The 22,660-nt window shown below is 36.1% G+C and overlaps 1 protein-coding gene across 2 annotated transcripts in view; it reads left to right on the top strand.

The window, feature by feature from the left end:
• Window positions 1–22,660, top strand: part of LOC145690725 (uncharacterized) — a 123,019-nt gene that overhangs the window by 38,864 nt on the left and 61,495 nt on the right. For both annotated transcript variants that reach the window (XM_081765901.1, XM_081765902.1), the window contains 2 exons: window positions 17,084–17,212; window positions 20,548–20,780. In XM_081765901.1, coding sequence (XP_081622027.1) covers window positions 17,084–17,212; window positions 20,548–20,780 — 362 coding nt within the window. The remainder of the gene's footprint in view (window positions 1–17,083; window positions 17,213–20,547; window positions 20,781–22,660) is intronic.

The following is a 22,660-nucleotide window of genomic DNA, read 5'->3' as shown; positions in this document are numbered from 1 at the left end:
TTGTGTGATGTCAAATATTATTATTATTTTTTTTTTTAAATATACGAATGTGTGTCTGGAAATTGTGTATGTAGGGAATCTATTTTATTTTCAACCCATATATATATATATATATATATATATATATATATATATATATATATATATATACAGGGTGTTTCAAAACAACAACAACGTTTGGGAGGTGATTCGTGACACCAAGATAAGACAAAAACTTTAAAGGTTCATAGCTCCAATACTATGTGACCTACCGTAGTCGGGTCAAGACTTCACTGAGGAACTAATATGTGCGTTATCCAAAAATACATGTTTCAGAATTCTGCGGTACTCACACGACATTTTTTATGGAGGGAGTTTGGCTACGGGCATATAGTTTGAAGTACTCACCAACTACCTCTATGAATAAATTGTTGCGGAAGTACCGCAGTATTCTGAAACATGAATTTTTGGATAGGACACATATTAATTCCTAACTAAAGTCTTGACTCGACTGTGGTAGGAAGTTATTGATATCTATCACTTCTGCTTTTAGTATAAAGGTTAGAGTCAAGATAGAACATATTCTTGGGACACTAAATGATCATAGAAAACCGCTTCTCCTTATCTGTTATCTTTTCTAATCTATTGCGATCAACACTAAAACCGGAAGTAGTTGGGTTTTGCTACTTCCGGTTTGGAGTTTAAGATAGATAATAACTTACCTGTTCTTATAACGTTAAATTGATTCCATAAAGTGCTTCTCCCTATATGTTATAGTTTATGCTCTATGTAAATTAAATTGAAACCGGAAGTTATAGGTGATTTCTACACTTCCTTTTCACTAGGATGTTAAGCACAAAGATGAAAGTTACTCCTGGAACGCTTTATCGATTGCCGAAAACTGCTTCTTACTATCTATTAGACTTATCGTTTTTGCTCTATAGTGATCGTTAAAACCGGAAGTGGTTCATTTTTACCATTTCCGGTTTTACTTGAGTGTTAGGGTGAAGATGAAGGTTGTCCTTGAAACTCTATATTGATCCCTGAAAACTGCTTCTTACTATCTATTACCGTTTTTGCTGTATAGTGATCAACGTTGAAAACCGGAAATGGCTCAATTCTGTTATTTTCAGTTTTACTGGCTTGTTAAATGTGAAGAAGGTTATCCTTGAAAAGTTTAATTGATTGCCGAAAACATCTCGTTATCTATTATCGTTTTTGCTCTATAGTAATGAATGCTAAAACCGGAAATAGCTCATTTCTACCATTTCCAGTTCTACTAGAATGTTGAGAATAAGATGAGAGATTCCCTTGAAACGTATAATCGATTATCGAGAACTGCTTTTCGCTATCCATTACCGTTTTTGTTTTATATTGATCAACGTTAAAACCTGAAATAACTCATTTCTACCATTTTGTTTGTCGAATCAGCTCTATTAATGAACTCTCTCGAGAAAATCTTACTATCTACTTATTGCGAAAAAATTAGAAAATTCGCATCCTTTCAAATGTTATTGTTCGAAGTAACGGACGTATGTACGTGCTAACATTACGATATTACAAGTTCCACTACGTAATCCTAATAATAATAAAATCTGAAAGAGGATCATGTTATATTTTCTGTAGTGGTTTTGGAACCAGAAGTTCTAGTATATTTATTTCACTTCCGATTTGAGTAGAGGGATTACTGCCGAGATGGAATATACTCTTGGAGCACTTAATGAATTACCTAAAAAAGCCTTCTCGCTATCCATTCTATAACGCTCAAAGTTATAACCGGAAGCGATTGATTTCTACCACTTCAAGTTTTAGTAGAAAGATTAGAGACGAGATAGAACATATTCTTGGGACACTTAATTGATTTCAGAAAACCTCTTCTCGCTATTTAGTATCCTTTTAATCTGTTGTAATCAACACTAAAATGGGAAGTAGTTGAGTTTTGCACAATATTTATTCCCACAACGCTATATTCATTCCTAAAACAGCTTCTTCCTATCTCACCATGTAGAGTAATTTGAAGCCAGAAGTCATAGTTAAGTTAATTTCTACCTCTTCCGGCTTTACCAATATGTTAAGGATGAAGCTGAAAGTTATCCTTGATACCCTTTATCGATTGCCGAAAACTGTTTCTTACTATTTATTATCATTTCCGCTCTATGGCGATCAACGTTACAATCGGAAATGATCCAGTTCTACCACTTCCAGTTGGCGAATCACCTCCATTAACGAACTCCCTCGAGAGGAATCACTCTACTTATTTATTGCAAAAAGCAGAATTAAAAAAAATTCTCATTCGTCCAAAGTTGTGTGAAGTAACGGCCGCACGTATGTACGTACTAATATCGATAAGTTCCACTACGCGATCCCAATTAATACTTCATATACCCCCGCCACACACACACACACACACACACACACTAGCATATGTACACCTTGTCTCAAAAAGGTTGAGCGCATTCTTTATTGCTGTTTCGAGGCAAAAATTTTCTAAGTCCAACTTCGGGTATCTTCGGGAAAAAGTAAACCAGGTTCGAACCTCGAAGCCAACCTTTGCAATCGGGAAAAATCTTGCAGATGTGTTTTTCTTCTTTTAAATATAATAAGACTTGTTACCAATTATATATAAAAAAGCAACATTGATTGAAATACTTAATGATACAATATTTCGAAACTGTATTAATGCCAGCACATGCATGTTTGTCATTTTGCTCTCCATACTTAATGGAATATTTAGATACGTAAATGAATCTTTCCATATGTAAAAGAATGGCGAAAGTTAAGACATAGAACATTATTCTCTCCTGAGTACTAAAATAAAAGTCAAAGTAGAACAAAAACAGCGTTTGCAGTGGATATGAATGTAATTATTATCTTAAATACCGTTATATATTGCTAGAAGTATTATTAGTGGAGCGCTTTTGTTAGCTCAGTGGTACGCCGTTGGATTTCAAATCGTAAGGTCGAGAGTTCGATTCCCATCTGAGTCAATGCTTTTTATGAAATTCTATTTTCCGTAATGCATGAAAAATGATATAAAATAATTACATTAAAATACGTCAGTTATATATATATATATATATATATATATATATATATATATATATATATATATATAACATATAATCATTGCAGAACATAGTGATTATTATGTTTAAAATATAACAGGTGTTCACAGTACGTTGGTATTCTATGATATATGTGAATGTTAAATACAAATTAAGAAAATAATATCATCGCAATAAATAAATTATGTGGTGTATTTATTTGCAGCTATTTGTCATATAGGGGTTACTTCTGAACATTCGTATTACAGCATGTCATTGATATTCTTGAAAAATTATCCGAGGCATAAAAAGAGGGTATAAACAGAGAATCCAAAGTCGGAACGCTCGCAAGAAATTCATGAACCCCAAAGGTCACGTGAGCAGACTGGAATTGTCCTTATGAAGCATGCCACAGCAGAAGGTCTTTATATAGATTTTCAATTCAATACCTGATATATGGTTTTGGAATGTGGAAGTGGTGATGCCTTTGGTCGCTCTCTCTCACTTTCTCGCTCGCTCACTCTGTATTTATATATATGAAAGTGGATGTATGTGTGTGTTTCGACATAATTCTGATATGTCTAGAGCAATTTTAACCATATTTCTTACAATCTGGAAAAGAGTACTGTCGGGATATATATCAAAAATGCTAGAAAAGGATCGATATTAGTATCGAATCCATAGTTTCGTGGTCGCTTAGGTAAACAGTTCTACTTTCAATTCAAGTCCAATTAAAGTCCCATTAGCACCCAGGGTGGTTACGTAGCGACAAAAAAATGTCGAAATCAACCAATATTAGAGTCGAAGCGTAAGTTTTCAATGACGCATTTCCCATTAGTCCAACTAGGCTCGTGCCTAGAGGGCAACATATTTGAAGAGCGCAAAGTTTAAAATTTTAATTTTTTTCGTATGAAAAAGTTTTAAAAAATCGAGAGCAAATATACTATTTCATGAGCAGTCCTCTTTTACTATTCTAATATATTTAATGATAGCGTAAGAAATCTGAAAATAATTCAGAACATGTTTCCCATTTATTTTTTGTTACGTAATTGTAGCTGTAGCATCTAGTGAGTGGTATTTAACTGCAATAAATTCACTGATTAAACATATTCGAATTAATTTTTATTTGTAAGTTAGGGATCAAGGAACGGAGAAATGTGTAGTTATCGGGGGCGCCGAGAGCAAAAGTGCGTAGGGACGCCGAGCTTCTAAATGCAGCACTGTTCGCTAAATTAATTGGTAGAAATTTTAATGCCACTTAAGACCAAATTTAGTCCTAGCAGTGGCAGTATCCGTTTGCTGTCCTAGGAGGAATGAAAGGGACTGACATCAAAATTATAAAAAAAGACCTACATTAGTGTCGAATCTATAATTTTGGGGGTCTCTTAGGTAAAAATTGGAACTTCAGATGCCATGTAAGTTAAGCCCTCATTAACACAATGAAGGAGTTTGTGAAATTTGTGACATGTAGAAATAATTGAAAATAACCAATGTTAGTATACAACCCATATCTTTCGTGGTCGCCAAGTTCATTGGGAGCAGTTCTGATGACCTTTAAGTTTAAGTTCAACTTCCAGTAAGAGTAAGATCCCCCAGCACATCTAATAAGGAATGTCTGGGACAACCTTTACCAAACTTGGGGGACATATTACTTTCAATCTAAGAAGAAAATATTGTAGTAGTATGAAGTTATGAAAGTTGGGAGGTGTGACATGTAAAAATAATGTAAAACGACTGATATTAGTGTTTTATCCATAATTTTCTCAGTCGTTGAGATAGACAGTGATGCTCCCAATGGAGGTTACATCCAAATTCATCCCCATCTTCACAGGATGATGGCCTGGGAGAGCTAAAAATAAAATCTCAAAAATTACTTACATATTTGTCGAATTCATAGTTTTCGGGGTGAGAAAGCGTTTCTAATAACTTTGGAAGGTAATTTGTACCCACGTCAAGATGGGCTTTTTAATCATATCAATTTCTCACCTTAAGAAGAAATTACCATTACAATTGAATCGGTGAGTAGAAAAAGGAGAACATTCCCCAACATCTTACTTTCGGGAAACTACAAAAAACTATTTATTGAGAAATCTGTTGCTCTGATATGATTCTGTTGCATTATAAACTTGTAGTATATGCTAAGGGTTATTATTTGCCATAAAGAAAAAACATTTAAATATTTTATATTTCTGGCTACACAGGAAATTTGTTTGCGGAATATTCTCCTTTTTCCACGCAAGAGATAAATGTTCTCAAAAAAGGATACAAAATATACAGAAAAGCCAATGTTATTTCTAAACACATGGTTGAAAACCGTCAACTCATTAATACATGGTACATTTAGTGCAAAACTTATTTAAATTTAAAGTTTCAAGTCAACATTAGTGACATTTTCTTTAATAATAATAATAAAAAAAAAAAAAAAAAAAAAAAAAAAAAAAAAAAAAAAAAAAAATGAAAAGGTATTTATAACATCAGTTTAGATGCGATACAAAAATAGAAAATGTATAGTAAATGCATTTAGAATAAAGTTTGTTTAAACAAAACACCTTTGTATCTACTCATTATCAATGTCACTACTAGCATCTTCAGAAACTGGCAACTGTATGATATTGTTATAGAAATCTTAATATTCCTCCGGCACGTAATGCTTAACTTTTTCACTGTCTATGAGCTTCTTTGGAGATTTTTTTATACAGCCTTTAGTTTCACTATTGTACACAAGATGTCTATATTGACTAATAGAAAACTTCTCACCTTTTTTCTCAATATCTGTTGTAGTCTTCTTAAAATAGTAAGGCCACCAATCCTCATTAATGATAAGCTAATGATATCATCATTTTTGACACTCCTTATCTTAAACTGTGGAAAAGTCTTTTTGGCTGCTTTAATGATGTCTTCACATTGTTTTCGTGTATAAACGCGGTCACACCTTTTTTTATTGCCCTGTTAATAACTGAGAAGTTTCGATCACAGCAAGGGCGCCCATTAGGGGGGCAAGGTGGAGCGTTCGCCCCACCAAGAGAATTTATACTTGCGAATATCGAAAACCCAATAGAATTTTTACATTAGTTACAGCAAAATTTGAAACTATATTTGAAACGTACTTGCCCCCCTTGGAAACCACAACATGGGCGCCCTTGGATAACAGGGCAGAAAGCTGTGGCCCCGGATTTGAAAATAATGACTAACCACTTTAAATCTATCATTCATGGTTAGGCCCAAAAGTAATCTGCTGAGGATGTGGTTCCGGTTCTGGCCCCCATAAGCATCGCTAAATATATACAGTTCTTTAACTTCATCTGGGATGTTATTAATGAAACTGTAAATGAATGGAGATACTTCATTAGGGCCCTTTTTCGCCTCTCCTTCAGTATATGTAAAGAATACTGATTTCTGTCTTCCCATATCGTGGATATTAAAAACATAAAACCAAAGTTGTCGTAAATAAAATATTTCCTGAACAGAAATGAACGATAGGGGAAGATTCTGCATATAGTCAAATGTTATGCTATATGCAGAACCAAGGGTGCCCCGCTTGCCCCCCCTGATGGGCGCCCTTGGTTCATACATATTGTCCTTTGACGAAGACATTGTTGAGACACAAGTTTACAGAATACTTCAGGGCAATAGAATATTATTTTGCAATGTTCATAACACATTCCACGACTGGTGTGAAAGTCTACCCGTGACTGGCGCAGTATCTAGTGGCCGATTAGGGAATTACTGGTGTTGCGTGGAAAAAGGAGAATCTTCCAGGAATGTTCTCTTTCTTCCACTCAGCGAAAATTTCAAAGCAATATCTAACAATGGATAATGACAAAATCATTTTCTTTTTACGTTCATTCTATGTATTTACAGATAGAGAACAAAATGGCTATTTCAGTTTGTTTTCGCTATTTTTTGGAATATTCTCCTTTTTCTCCTCACCGATTCAATTATGATATTAAGCCAACCTTCGCAATCGATGAAAAAAATATGTGGATGTATGTTTCGTCTTTTAAATGAAACAAGACATGTTAAAATCAAAGATGGAGTGGGTCAGTGGGTCGGTTGGTATGTGGGTGAAGTGGGTCAAGATTTGTGAGTGGATCAGTGGATCGTGGGTCAAAAGGACGTGACCTACTGCGAAACACCACTCATCGTGACTCACACTGGCCCACCCGGTGGCCACCCTTTTAGTCCAAAGATATTTCGTCCAAAGATCATTTCGTCCAAAGACATTTAATCCAAAGACATTTGGTCCAATGGACAATTCGTCCAAAAGACAATTGGTCCAAAGGACATTTCGTCCAGGGATGTTTAGTTCAAAGCACATTTCGTCCAAAGAACATTTGGTCCGGTAACGCTTGGGGGTCAAGGGTTTGTTTCTATTAGAAGAGTAAAAGTGATTCATATAACATTATGACTCAGTAGCTTCTTATTTCTAAAGGAAATTTGAAATAGAGATTTATTCCGCAATTTTCATTTTGATAGAACAAATAATGCTGAGATATTCAGAAAAACGTAAACGCCTGAAAACAACATGGCCGAACAACAGGAGTGAAAGAAAGGTTGTAGTGTGAAGTATGTTGCTGTAATAACTGCTAACATGACATCTAAAGTTTTCATGTTGTGAATGAAATAGTTCTAAAATAAGTACCGGTAACTAAAATTAATGGAGTTTAAATTTGAGTAAATTAAATATTAGGTATTCAAACTCTTGTGTTAGAAAAGTGAAAAATTGTGTGTCAAGTATCTTTGAAGAAATACTGAGAATAGAAAAATACACATGTGTGAAATATATTCTTAGTGTCCAAAGATAATACTCTTAAACAGTCACATTCTTGGCTGCAACATTGTGAAAAGTGATTGACAAATATAAGATGAAAGTTGGAACATTTCGTGTAGAATATACGTATCTTTTCAGGTTAACCACAAGTCTGGTTTCTATTTGTAGACTATTGATAGTGTGTAACTTCGGCAGACGTTTCTACATAATTAGTGAGTTGTATGACAAACCAGAATTGTTAACTTGTCTTGTATTTTTATTTCAGTGTTACTCCTTATGTAAATATAGTATATACTTTTGCTTTCATATTAATTTTCTCGGTACAGCACAGTACATTTAAGATATCCATTGCAAAGTCTCAAACCAAATACAAGATTCACATGACCATGCGGAGGCAATGTTGTCCGCAAATGAAGAGGGAGTATGCTCTTCAAAGGGTTGTTTATTATTTTGGGAGGTGAATTCCTTAACCAACGAAGCTACAACTGTATTTCTGCGAAGCTAAAACTGTATTTTTGTAAAATTATTAATGAAAGCAAAGAAAGGTGGCCATTTAGTTTTCAGGCGTTTACGTTTTTTCTGAATATCTCAACATATATTTGTTTTATCGAAAAGAAAATTGCGGAATAAATCTCTATTTCAAAATTTCCTTTAGAAATAAGAAGCTACACAAGTAACACTTCCCAAGTGTAACACTCCAATTTTGATAAAAATTTGGCAGGCAGATACTACACATAAAATAAGTAAATACGTGTTTTTTTTTATTTTCTGCGGAAAAACGGTTTTAGGGGGCAAAAGCCCCCACCCAAAATTTGAAAGTTGTCGCTCGAAAGGCAAGAAGAAGTGGACCGAAATGAATGAAATCGTGCACAAATATTGTAGACGAAAAATGAGGGAATACGGGTTTCGTGTTTTTCTAGAAAGAATGGTTGGGTGGGGCGCGGACCCCTCCAAACCTTTGCTCATGAAATATCAAAAGTGCTAGTAACAGTATGTCAGAATTGCCTAAATTTACATGAAGAATTGCAACGAAACTTTGTGTATGGACAATATGCAAAAAATAAATGAACACGGGTTTTTTATTTTCTGCGAAAAAAGGGCTATAGAGTGCAAAAACTCCCACCCAACGTTTTGAAAGTTGAAGCCCGAAAACCAAGAAGAAGTGGACCGAAGTGAATGAAATTGTATGTAGATATTGGATACGTAAAATAAGGCCTTTCGTGTTTCACAAGTGTCTCCATCTGGTTTCTTCAAATTTGGCAGATCAACAACAAGCACAAACAGTATAGTGTATTTTATAGCATTTCTGGAGGCACCTTTAACCCTTACAATGTTTCTCCGCATAAACAAAAACACGTGTCGATTAATTTCCTGTTTGCTGTTGATGTGCCAAATTTGAAGCAAAACGGATAGGGATACTTCAGAAACACGAAAGACCGTATTTTACATAGGGTCTCTAAAATGTCTACCCACAATTTCATTTGCTTTGGTCCACTACTTCCTGCGCTATTACGGTAATATTTACTTTTTTTCGGAGAAGGCCTAGGCCCCAACACTGTTTTCCGCACAAATTAAAACACGTTTCGTTTATTGTTTTGCGAATTGTCCCTATACGAGGTTTCGTTGCAATTCTCCATACTCTTTAAGAACCTCTGACGTATAATTATTTGCACTTTTGACATTTCGTAATCAACAGTTTAAAAGGTCCGTGATATACGCAACTGTTTTCTTAAAGGAAAATACGAAACCCAATTACCTCAATTTACGTCTACAATATCTGTGCACAGTTTCATTCAATTCTGTACACTTCGTCTTGCTTTTTAGGCCTCAAATTTCAAAATTTTTGGTGGGGGATTTTGTCCCTTAAAACCGTTTTTCCTCAGAAAATAAACTCGCATTCGTTTATTTTTTGCGTATTGTCCCTACACAATATGTCGTTCCAATTCTTCATGTCCTTTAAGCACTTCTGACATACTGTTATTCGCACTTTTGATGTTTCACGATCAAAGTTTTGTAGGGGTCTGTGTCCCACCCAAACCTTTTTCTTTTTTTCAGGAAAATATGAAACCAGTATTCCCTCATTTTATGTCTACAACATCTCTGCACAATTTCATTCCCTTTGGTTCATTTCTTGTGACCTTTCGGGCCTCAAGTTTCAAACTTTTGGATGGGGGCTTTTGCCCCCTAAAACCGTTCTTTCGCAGAAAATAAAAAAGACGTATTTATTTCTTTTTTGCGTATTGTCCCTACTCAAAGTTTCGTTGTCCTTTGTCCTTTGGACCAAATGTCTTTTGGACAAAATGTTCTTTGGAGAAATTGCCATTTGGACCAAATGTCCCTGGACCAAATGTGTTTGGGCTAAATGTCTCTGGACGAAAATCCTTTGGACGAAACGACCATTGTATATCGTAAAGGTCAGATCCACCGGTATTGTAACAGAGCGGTGCTTGAGCGATTGACGGTAGGAATTCAAACTCCGATAAGTGAAAATTTCACAGTCTTGTTTTATTTCAAGTGTAACCTCTTTAGTCAATGGAGAGAAGGACGTGGATCATGGGTCAGAGTTGATTACGTTGGTGGGTCGGAGTTGGTCACAATGGTTCAGAGTGGTTCATAGTTGGTTGTGGGTCAATTCTGTATCACCCTGTCCTTTACCTGCAATCACCCTGTCCTTTAGCTTAAAGACACAATCGTAGAACGTAGAATTTAATATTAGTGATGTAATAAACTCATAATGGGTCGCTTCTTGTTTTATCTTGGTGCATTATACTTTTGCAATGGTAAGACAAGTGTTTACCTCTTCTGGGTAGTTTCACAGTTTCACATTTGTAGAGGTGGTTAAGGAGTTTTCAATGAAGGATTTATTACCATCTTGAACGCTCCCTATATTGCACAAGTTAGCATAAAGACTCGGGACTCTTACCATTTTTTTTATTTTAGTAATACTTTTAAATGACATACTACTTGATTCCCCTTACCATTTTCAAATTTTGAGTTGCACCCCTCCTGAGACCCACCGGGGAACCTTGGGGCAAATCTTTTTCCTCGACACGGGGTACCTTTGAAATTATAAAATACATGTTTTCCGGTGTTGACATCTGTTTTATCGTTTCAGACTTTTATTAGTGTCAACGGGCTTCATGGATACCATGCTTCTTTATTCTCTTAGTTTTCAGATACAAGTCCCCATGTCGTAAGCGTCAGTGGACCACCGATGCGCAACTGGCGACATTTCGCCAAAAGTTGGTGATCCCGCAGCTACGATCCGTGGTGGCCCCACTTCGGTTTTGAAAATTATACCACCAGCGGCAGAGACTCAACGAAACGCCAACGAACCACAAAATTTCTCCCCCAAAATATGTTAAATCGCCCATATGCTTGATTTGTTTATATTCAGGTGAGTGTAAAACACACTAGGGGAAAAAGCAAGTGTCCCAAGGTGGGCGCGAACCTTCAACCTTAAGTTTACTTGCCGCACATTCTTCTGACTTCGTCACGGAAACGATGAAGAAAATCTCGCTTGTAGAAGGATAAATTATTGAGGTCTTAATTTAGCCAATCAAACAAATCCCTCTATCTCGAGTTCTGTGAGATGGTACTGTGAACCGTTTCGAGATTTATTGCTTTCTGGTGGGGTACTATCTATGTGCTAAATTTGAGAAAATCGCCGACGCGCACCTTCGGAAACTCTCCTCTTTAGTGCAATGTTGACAAGAGATGGTGTGGGTCAATGAAACCTTGATCCACAAAGTACTGACCCACTACACATCGTGACCCACAATGACTCAACACCCAACGTGACCCATTCATCCGCCATGACCCACTCTGACCCACCACCAACTATAAACAACTCTGAACCATTGTGACCAACTCCGACCCACTAAAATACATCGTCATTAAGTTTGATCCATTATCCACGCCATCCTCTCTACTGACTTAAGAGGTTATATTTGTAATAAACCATTTTTTTCCAGTAGTTAGCTCCTCTAAAAACTCATAGCCTGCATCTCAAAAGCCAAGCAGTAAGTCCTATTGCCATTGTTACAACTGGAAATATCAAAATCTAAAAGAGCCTGAACTTTTTTTCTTCATTACAACCAAATGAAAAAAAGAAGAAAAATGGAGGTCTTGAAAGTAAAACGTAGACAAAGTTGCCAGTGTTCAGAAAATGCTATCTAGAAGGCACTGAGCAGAATGGGTTGGTGGGTCAATGGGTCAGTGTGAGTCACAGTGATGGTGTTTCGCAGTGGGTCACGCCTTGCTGACCTACGATCCACTGACCCACTCATAAATCTTGACCCATTTGACCCACCGACCAACTCAATCTCTGATTTTACATTTAGTATATCATTTAAAAGACGAAACATACATCTACACAATTTTTTCTCGATTGCGAAGGCTAGCTTGATACATATACTAGTTGAGATGGTAATTTCTTCTTAAGGTGAGAAATTGATATGATTAAAGAGCCCATCTTGAAGTGGTTACAAACTACATTCCAAAGTTATTAGAAACGCTTTCGCGACCCCAGAAAACTATTACTTCGACAAATATTTAAGTAAGTTTTTACATTTTATTAATCATATCTCCAAGCCCCTCATCCTGTAAAGATGGGGATGAATTTGGATATAACGCCATTGAGTGCCTCACTACTCATCTCAACGACCGAGAAAACAATGGATAACACTACAATCAGTTATTTTACACTATTTTTACATGCCACTCTTCCCAACTTCAATCCCTTGAGGTATCTGAATTCCACAATATTTTTTTCCTTAGATTGAAAGTAATATGTCTCCCATGTTAGGTAAAAGTTGCTCCAGACATTCCGGAGTTTCGCTGGAATATACACGTATAATACATCAAAACATTTAGAGCTGTGTGAGCAATGCTTTTGATGTTGCTCCTGTAAATTCAAAATCCAGGAGGCATAGTCGCTCATACCAAAACGTGGCATTAAATGGCACTGTGTTTGTAACAGTGTCACGAACTCAAACTATGGATTTGACACTAATCTCAGTCACTTGAGACATTTTATTTTTTATCCTTTATTGCCCGCCATAATAATGGGTTTTGAATCAATTGAATTGATTTTGAGTTTAATGTCCCGTCAGCAGTGAGGCTATATGAGACGTAGACCTACTAATTAACGCGAACTACATGAGCTCTCGCTGGGTACCGAATCTGGGTCTCCCACACCGAAAGCGTGTACGCTATACGCTTAACCACAAAGAAGCTTTACGATGAGAGTTAAATTTGGACTTTAACGCTTTCGGAGTTGTAATTATTAATTTCTGCAACAACGAGAACTATTGATTCGACACTAATATCGATCGCTTTTACTTTATATATATTGGCGGAGAGAAAGGGACCACATCCATATACAAAAGCCTTGCAGATTATTGAACTGAAATCCTTTGGAAAGAAATCCTATTCTGCCTTCTTTCTCGAGTATAAATAAGTCTCTTAGACATGACTTCGTGTTCGTAAATTTCCTGTTTACATAGTTTTGGGGATCGGGACTTTTGTGTCTGTAACGAAGATTGGAGTTTGTATAATAATTTCTGTTTATACCCCAATAGTCTCTTTACCTTTCAGAAAGCGTAAATCACTTGCTGTAATGAGAAAATTCAGAAGAAACTTCAGATGACAAATAGCTCCAAATAAATACACTACATAATTTATTCATTGCGATGATATTATTTTCTTAATTTGTATTTAACATTCACATATATCATAGAATACCAACGTACTGTGAACACCTGTTATATTTTAAACATAATAATCACTATGTTCTGCAATGATTGTATGTTATATATATACAACTGACGTATTTTAATGTAATTATTTTATATAAATTTTCATGCATTGCGGAAAATAGAATTTCATAAAAAAATATTGACTCAGATGGGAATCGAACTCTCGACCTTACGATTTGAAATCCAACGGCGTACCACTGAGCTAACAAAAGCGCTCCACTAATAATACTTCTAGCAATATATAACGGTATTTAAGATAATAATTACATTCATATCCACTGCAAACGCTGTTTTTGTTCTACTTTGACTTTTATTTTAGTACTCAGGAGAGAATAATGTTCTATGTCTTAACTTTCACCATTCTTTTACATATGGAAAGATTCATTTACGTATCTAAATATTCCATTAAGTATGGAGAGCAAAATGACAAACAAGCATGTACTGGCATTAATACAGTTTCGAAATATTGTATCATTAAGTATTTCAATCAATGTTGCTTTTTTATATATAATTGGTAACAAGTCTTATTATATTTAAAAGAAGAAAAACACATCTGCAAGATTTTTCCCGATTGCAAAGGTTGGCTTCGAGGTTCGAACCTGGTTTACTTTTTCCCGAAGATACCCGAAGTTGGACTTAGAAAATTTTTGCCTCGAAACAGCAATAAAGAATGCGCTCAACCTTTTTGAGACAAGGTGTACACACAGAAGTATACCTGGTAGTATCCACACGCTTACACCGGAAACTAAAAACACACACAGACAGACAGACAGACAGAGAGAGAGAGGGGGGGGGGGGATCTTGTTGTACCTTTATACTGAATGCACCATTACTCAAAATCAATTAAAAAAGAAAAAGGAAAAAAGTTGTAAATGAAACTTTCAAAGATTGGTACGACTGCTGCGTGTAACACATGTAATTGTTTCATAATGATTGATTCGTCATATGATGTATATGGGTTTCTTAATGGTAGTATAACAAAATGCCTTCAAATTGACCACAAAATAAAAAGTGAAATTTATTTCTCAAATTTTGTAAAATAGAAGTCGGTGGGCATTATGGGAACAGTCTACAATAACAATATATGCAAATAAATATTAATATACTTCCCGTTTTCCAGTGGGTGCAACAAAGCTTCGAATAGTGTTTGGTTTCATAATCATTAACGGATGTATATATATATATTATAGGTTCATAAAAGCGATACGGGGGGACTAATCTACAGCATTCTATTTACTTCCCATTATCACTGCAGCATACACAAAACGATGGAAAGTAATGACGAAGAAACAGAAACAGATGTTACGTTTCTTATATTAGTAGGAGTACCTATTTTCAGGGATCCCTCCACGTGGCGCGTCGTTTTCCGCACTTAACATCGCCGGGACGCCGCCCCACACTAAAATTCCGCCCCGCAACTTACCCGCACTTAAAATTGCCGCGTTAATACGTGAAAAGAATAAAAATACTCCGAGTTGGTGAAGTACTTTTCCACTGACGAGACCACATACTCTTTTCCTCAACATGCCCAACTTGGCTCAAATTTACTGCGTTATAGACTACTGCCTACTGTACCTGTTCATACTACTGACTGTGAGCGCGATTTCTCAAAACCGGGTAATATTTAGTCAGCAGTGGGAAATTCCTGGAGGGATCCCTGTATAATTTTACTGAGGCTTTGAATTTCAATGTTCCATATAAAAATAAATAGACCTAATGTCCAACGCCCAGCAACATGGAAAATTGAATACCCTATGCTGCTTGTAGGCACAAAGTACCGGTAAATCAACTACTAGTAGATGAGAACCATGTGTCAGGTGTCGTGTCTGCAGGTATAAAGAACTAAAGGAACATTGGCTTACCTTTTGTTTCTTTATTTCCTTCCTCTGTTCCATTTTCGTTATTGCTTCTGAAGTAATGAAATTACTTTACGAAAGACAACAATGCATCGTCACCAAACAGCGAACACTGATCTATAGACAAAAGAATTAACCCAGGCCGGCTAGCGTAATTTTTTTCCCATGAAACTTACGAACGGATAATATTTCCTGGGTTATGATTGGTTGTTGAGAGTCTACGGTGCTTCTGCTAAATTTTTAGCAGTTATTGATGTATGTTACCTCTGGTAGTACATATTTCTTTAAGGGATTCAAAGGATCGTGTAATTTTTATCTACAAAACAACACATTTCATTATATCGGAAAAGTGTAATGTCCTATTGAAACAACAGATAAATGTGCAGTTAGTTGCATATTTTAAAACTATATGAATGCGACCGAAAACGTTTGAAAACTAAATATAGTTAAAAAGTTCCTTTACCTCAAAATTGGCAATGCTTTTCCCTGCCATCTAGGAGACATCTATACGTATTAATTCTGGCTTAATGTCATATACTGGCAGTTATATGGAATTGAGTAACCCATTACATAATGAGTGTATTGGATCAGTAAGACTTAGTTTGACACACTAAATGCGTTTAAATGCATAATCTGAGAAAAGTAAGGTACTCGCATTAATACCACTCCACACTTTAATAATTATAGTTCCACACTCCTTTCATACAGTTCCACAAAGTGTAAAAAAGGCTCAGGAATTTTGTTCACATGCCATTTCATTTGATCATATTTCCCTCAAAAATTATTCATGTAAGTATATTTCAATTTCTGAAGACAGGGTTTTGACCTCGCTTCCAAAGGGTAATTTTCTTCTAGATTGATTCCAACAATACATTTTTTTTTCTATAATGTTTCCCAAAGATCACAAACTAACATCTCTCTATGTTATTTTGCGGAAATGGTAAACTGACAAGTGACAACTTCTCTTTCACGATTTCGAAGAATGCAAAGAAAGAAAAAAGAAAGAAAAAAATGAGAGGGAGAGAGATGAAAAAGGTTTTAGTTGTACCGCGGTTTATGAGTCACCTGATCGGAACAACTTGAGCGAAACAGAAAACTAAACTTGTCGCTCGACTCGGGCGGGAAGGAAAAATTATACCGACGCAGAGAGTTCAGGTCTCATTGTTGACATATTTTCAAAGTCAAAGACTGAAGCTTGATTACTGTTTTTTTTTTTCAAAATCAAAGGTTTGTTCAAGTTCTTACGTTTGAAACCTTAATGATAAGGAAGAAACTAATAAAAAACTTTCCTATGCTTTTTAAATGGACTAACTTTCAAGGTTGCTAGGGATACCAGATCACCTTAAGTGACTCACACTAATACAGAATACTGCTGTTCGCTAACTTCTAGATAGCCATATGTTAGGTGTCAGTGAGGTTTGATTGTTCAGAAAATGGCCAGAAGGTAACATCCCTTTTGATTTCCATACAAACATGGCATAAATTCATCGTATCCCTAGCAACTATGAAAGAAGTGCGTGTCTTTAGAGAATCACAAGCTATCGTGACAGATTTGAGAGGGCAATAACTACATCCTCGGTTCCCTATTTCCTCACCGCAAACTTGTATTTATCTCTGCAAGTATCTGTACTTTCTTTTTCTTTTTTTTTTTTTTTTTTTTTTTTTTTTTTGTAGTCAGTGAACCGATATCGAGAGAAGAAGAGGAGGAGGAACCGACTGTTACGTTCGACGATATAATAGATATTAAGGAAGAACCAGTTTCTCCTTCATCCTATTTAGAAGAATGTTCTACATTGAGAAAAGGTACTCTAACTACTTATTTATTTTTTAATTGCTACACAGTGAGTGGCATTCACATTAGAATCAAGTTTTTTGTTTACTTTCTGCTATTTAGACTTTTTCTCACGTCCTGCGCCACCCAAAAAAAAAAAAAAAAAAAGTTTTAAAAATACCAAAACTATACTTTATTCTGATCTTTTAGTATAGTACTTCATAAATTTTTGTTGTATATATGGTGTGATCAAATTTATATATATATATATATTTAAGCAGCAACTGCTGTCACTACAGCCATTTGATGTAATTTGTCCAATAGCCTGATTCGTTGAGACAGGCACCGTCAGGTTGGAACACGTTCTGACTTGTCAGTCAGTGTCCAGAGCCATTAGAGTGAGGTTGTGTTTATCGTGTCTGTCGCGCATCAGCAACGCGTAAACATTAAGTTCTGTTTCAGGTTGCAAAAAAAAGTGCCAAAGAAACTCGTGAAATGTTGAAATTGGTGTATGGCGATAATGCTGTAACTCTGAAGACTGTTTGCAGGTGGTAGGAGCGATTTAAAAGCGGAAATGTATTGGTAGAAGACGAGCAAGGTTTGGAACGTCCATTAACGTCAAAAACAGAAGAAAACTTGCAAAAAGTGGCAAAAATTGTTCCTTCAGATAGGCGAATAACTATTCGAGGGCTTTTCAAACAACTAAACATTTCGTACAGGTCCGTACAAAGCATTGTAACTAGCGGTTTGGAAATGACAAGGGTGAGTGCGAAATTCGTTCCCCGACTTTTGACTGACAAATACGAGTGTTTGGCCCTAAAAATATTCCTGTCAGTCCACACTCGCTGTGCTCTCCAGATATAGCACCATGCGACTTCTGGCTCTTCCCAAAAGTTAGAATTGTGCTTAAAGGAAAACGTTGTGACACCATTCCTGACATGAGAGGGCCACGACAGAGCAGCTGAACACCCTTCCAGAAATGCTTCCACTCATGCATTCAACTTTGGGATAAATGTATTGTCAGCTAAGGATAGTACTTTGAATAAGATTAAATCAAATTCCATGTAAGTTTATTATTTTGTTTCAAATAAAATTATTCACCGTATTTTTTGATCACGCCTCGTGTTTAATGTACGCTTCAAAACTTTATTACAGAAAAAGAAAAATTAAGAATAATAATAATGTACACATTTTAAGATAAATTTTATTATGTCGAACTTAATTGTAGGAAACCGAATGATATACACGTATATACATATAATTTAAATATAAACAAAATGTTGACGTAAAACGTAGGTCTTATTCTTTAAAAAAATGCTTTAAACTTATTTTATTGTTTATTAATTAATAATTACACATATATGAAAAGGCAGTCCAAATAAAACCAGAGTCAAAATTTTACACAAAAAAGTCAATAAATGACTATTTCTCTGTGACAAAATTCCGTTTTATGAAGGCGTTAAAAATCGATTAGATCATTCAAAAATTATTATTATTTTGGGTGGGGAGACTAGTCCGGATAGTTGAGTAGTCGAGAGTATACTATATATACAAGGTGTTTCAAAACAACACCGACAACGTTTGGTAGGTGATTCCTCACACCAAGATAAGACAAAAAAGTATAGACCAACTTGGATGCACAAATGCTTCCTTTCGGAGTTATAGGCTGCCGAAAACATGAAAAAATGAACTTCAAAGGTACATAGTTCCTAAACCATGGGACCTACCGTAGTCGGGTCAAGACTTCACTGAGGAACTAGTATGTACTCTATCCAAATATCCAAATATCCATGTTTCAGAATCGTGTGGTACTTCCGCAACATTTTTTATAGAGATAGTTGTTGAGAAGTTAAATGCCTGTAGTCAAACTCCCTCTATAAAAATTATTGCATGGATTTAGGAACATGGATTTTTGGATAGGGCACATGTCAGTTCTTAATTGAAGTCTTAACTCGACTATGGTAGGTCCCATAGTTCCGAAATGACGGATTTCTGCGCTTCTTGTCTTATCTTGGTGTAAGGAATCACCTCCCAAACGTTGTCGGTGTTGTTTTCAAACATCCTGTATATATAACACGTACATTCATGAAAGTGGTATGAAATGAAAGAGAAGCTCAAAAGTATCTGACAAAGCTGTTGTATTAGTTGCTCATGTCACCGAAGGGCAACAATAACACAAGACGGCAGCAAACGAAGACGGGAAAGCTTTTTGTGTGCTAAATTTTCATAGTAACCAGTCTGTTATTAGTATCCAAAGAATTTTTAGTACTAAACTTGGAGAACCTCCTCCCAGCGGGCACAGTGCTCGTCCGATTTTAAAGCAACAGGATGCATCTGCAAGAAGAAATTGCCCGGCCGCTCATCAGAAAGTGCGGAAACAGTGTAGCATGTTCGAGCCAGTTTCACGAGAAGTCCACAGAAATCCACGGTGAAAGGAAGCAGAGAATTGCAGATATCGCAGCCTACTGTGTGGAAGATTATCCATAAGTGACTGAAATTTTATCCAGAAGACTACCACACAATGAATTGGACGTGCAGGTCGTAGGGATGAAGAATTGCCTTCTTAGCCTCCACGTTCCCCTGACCTTACCCGTGTGTGTTTCTGTGGGGTTTAGTGAAAGTAAAAGTCTACAAGCCACCCTATTAGCCACTATAAATTATCGTCTGAGCACGCATTACAGACACTGTGTTATCCGTCGACCGCGAAATGTTACAACGTCTTTCAGGGTGTCTACTAAAATTCCAAAATGAAATTTCGTGACTTTTTCATGACCTCTTCACAAAACAATAATATTTCATAACATTCTTAAGACCGGATTTGGATGCGAATTAGGCCGAATTTTCATGCATGCGATACTTCTAGTGTGCTTTGCTTGCTATTTGGTAGCATCTAAAAGCGAATACAGACATTTTTGGTGGTGAATTTTGACGTTTTATAGAACAAAATTCTCCAGTCTGTACTTATATTTGTGCAGTTTTTTAAAAATCGTGACCCAAAAGCTGAATTTCATGACTTTTTCTTGAGTTTCATGACCATTTTCTGATTTCGTGACTTTTTCGTGACAATCGTGACTTTCGTGACCGGTAGACACCCTATGTTTTGTAGGAATTTGACTACAGGCTTGAAGTGTGTCGAGTTAACAAAAGAGGCTCATATTGAACACCTGTGATCTGAAAAATGATAGCCGTGTAATCAAACAAAACTTCCTGAGTTTCTTTTTCATTTGATTTCACTTCCGTGTATGTGCGTGTTAATAAATGTGAGTTATTAAAGTCTGTAATCGGGAAGATCATTTTGAATAACCCTGTATATATAATGGAGTTTTTTTCTACATGTGTAGTGATATATTAATTTCTTCATTTATAGGAAAGAAAAAATCGGTAAAGGAAGAACCATCCACCAAAGACTCTTGTAGTGAAAGTCCAACACCATTTTATATTCCTCCGATGCCAAAACTTCTGAAGATAGACGATGTTGATGAATTCATAAAAAAGCGCTTGGAAAATAAGGATCCCGAAGAAGAATTAAAACTTTCTAATCAGAGAACATCATCTAGGAAGCAAGTTTTGATACCAAAGACAGGCTTTGATGATATGCAGGTAAGAGTGTGCGTTTCACATATTTGATACTTGATGTAAAGTGAATAATAGTGAAATATATGCCAAGATATATAGCGTGTCCATAAAAGTACTATCATACTTTCAAGTGGTATTACGTCCTTTTGGATAATCGTATTTAAATGAAATTAGTCACATTTGAAAGAAAAACTCAACTATTTTTGTGCATCTCAACAATAGACAACAATGACAACAATAAACGGGATCAAACACAGAAAAAAGTAAATTCACTCATGTTTATTTTGTGATTAGTCGATATGGGTTCATTGTTGGATATTGAGCAGGCAGTTGCTGTTTCTGCTGCAGGTCACGAGAGAACCTTTTATGTTTCTGTACTGTGATGCCGTAATGTGCTAACATAAATTTATTTCCTTTCGTTATGTTGTGTTGTTACTAAAGAATTATCTTTTAAGTGGAGTAATGGACGTGCCAGAAATGATGATAATGTCTTCTACAAGTACCCGCCGAGGTCTCCTGATTTGCCAGTCTGTGACTTCTTTTTATGGGGTTACGTAAAGGATTGTATCTTTTATGGGGTTACGTAAAGGATTGTATCTATGTACCACCATTCCGCCAAAACCTGCAAGAAGTGTAAGTTCGTATCAGTGCATTCCATCCAGTCCATCTCATCAGATATGTTTCAGCGTGTGTTGCGTGAATGGGAATATCGTCTTGATTCTTCATCGCCACTCGTGGATCCCACATTCAATGTCTATGAGGTATACTTTAAAAAAATGTATATATACTGTATTGGCCGAATGTAATACAGTATTTTAATGTAACAACTGCGTAGTAAATGTGAAGTGTGTTATAAAAGTATGAAATCTGCAACACTGCACGAGCCAACTACGTTGCAGCCTCCACCTTTACAGGACAGTTCAGTTAACCTTTGCCGTTCACTCAGTACAAGTTTGAACTTGCTCCAAATGCTACATGATGGATAAGCGTGTCTGAAGTGAAGTTGTGTTTGTGATGTATGTTACGAAAATGCATCGGCAAAAATGTAAGTAACATTGTGCCATCATGTTTTGTTTAAAGCTTGGCGAATCTGGTTCTGTAAAAAGTCACAAAGAGCTTGCTGTTGAGAGATGGGCGAAAAAAAAAGGCTTGTCCTCTCCTACATTTGAAATTTTGTTACACGGCTGATGAATATTCCCTGTTCGGGTTGCACAAATGTTCGAGTGATACAAATCCTTTTTAGAAGTTCGAAAACAAGAGGAGAATGAACTTTCAACTTCAAAAATGGATGACAATGTGGAAAAAGTGAAGTGTCTTGTACGATCAGATAGTCAATTGACGGTGAAAATGAGCAAGGGGAATTATTTTGCAGAATTAAGCATTGCTGTAATTCCTCAGTCCCTATTACTTATATTTATTCCCCTTTCTCAAAAGTCACTTCAAAGGGCACTATTTTGTTACTTTCGAAAATATCTAGAATACCAAATATGAAATGAAATGAAATCTTTAAGTTTTACGTCCCACGTTTATGTCGGGTGGCTAAAGGAGAAATTGATGATGAGAAATGAATGAAATGGTGGAATGAAGAAAGAGAAAGGAAGCGGGAGAACCCCGAGGAAACCCACTCAGACGGTGTTTGTCCACCACAAAGTTTACTTAGCGCGAGCTGGGATCGAGCCAGGGACGCTATGACCGTCAGATCGGCCATAACAATTCACTTATTGGACAAACTGTATATTTTTGCCGATTTTTAATCTTCATGCAAAATTAATATTTTATTCAAGGGTAAGAAAAGTTATATTCTTGCTTTGCTCTGAACGCTTTAGAGCTGGTTAGAAACTATTTCTTTTCTCTGCACATAGGTGTTCCCTAGACAGACTGGCGCCATCAATAATATAAAGAAA

Source organism: Thermobia domestica, chromosome 7, assembly GCF_964235325.1.
Source record: "Thermobia domestica chromosome 7, izTheDome1.hap1.1, whole genome shotgun sequence".
NCBI lineage: Eukaryota > Metazoa > Arthropoda > Insecta > Zygentoma > Lepismatidae > Thermobia > Thermobia domestica.
Note: the sequence above shows the minus strand (reverse complement) of the source record. Positions and strands in the feature narration are given on the sequence as shown.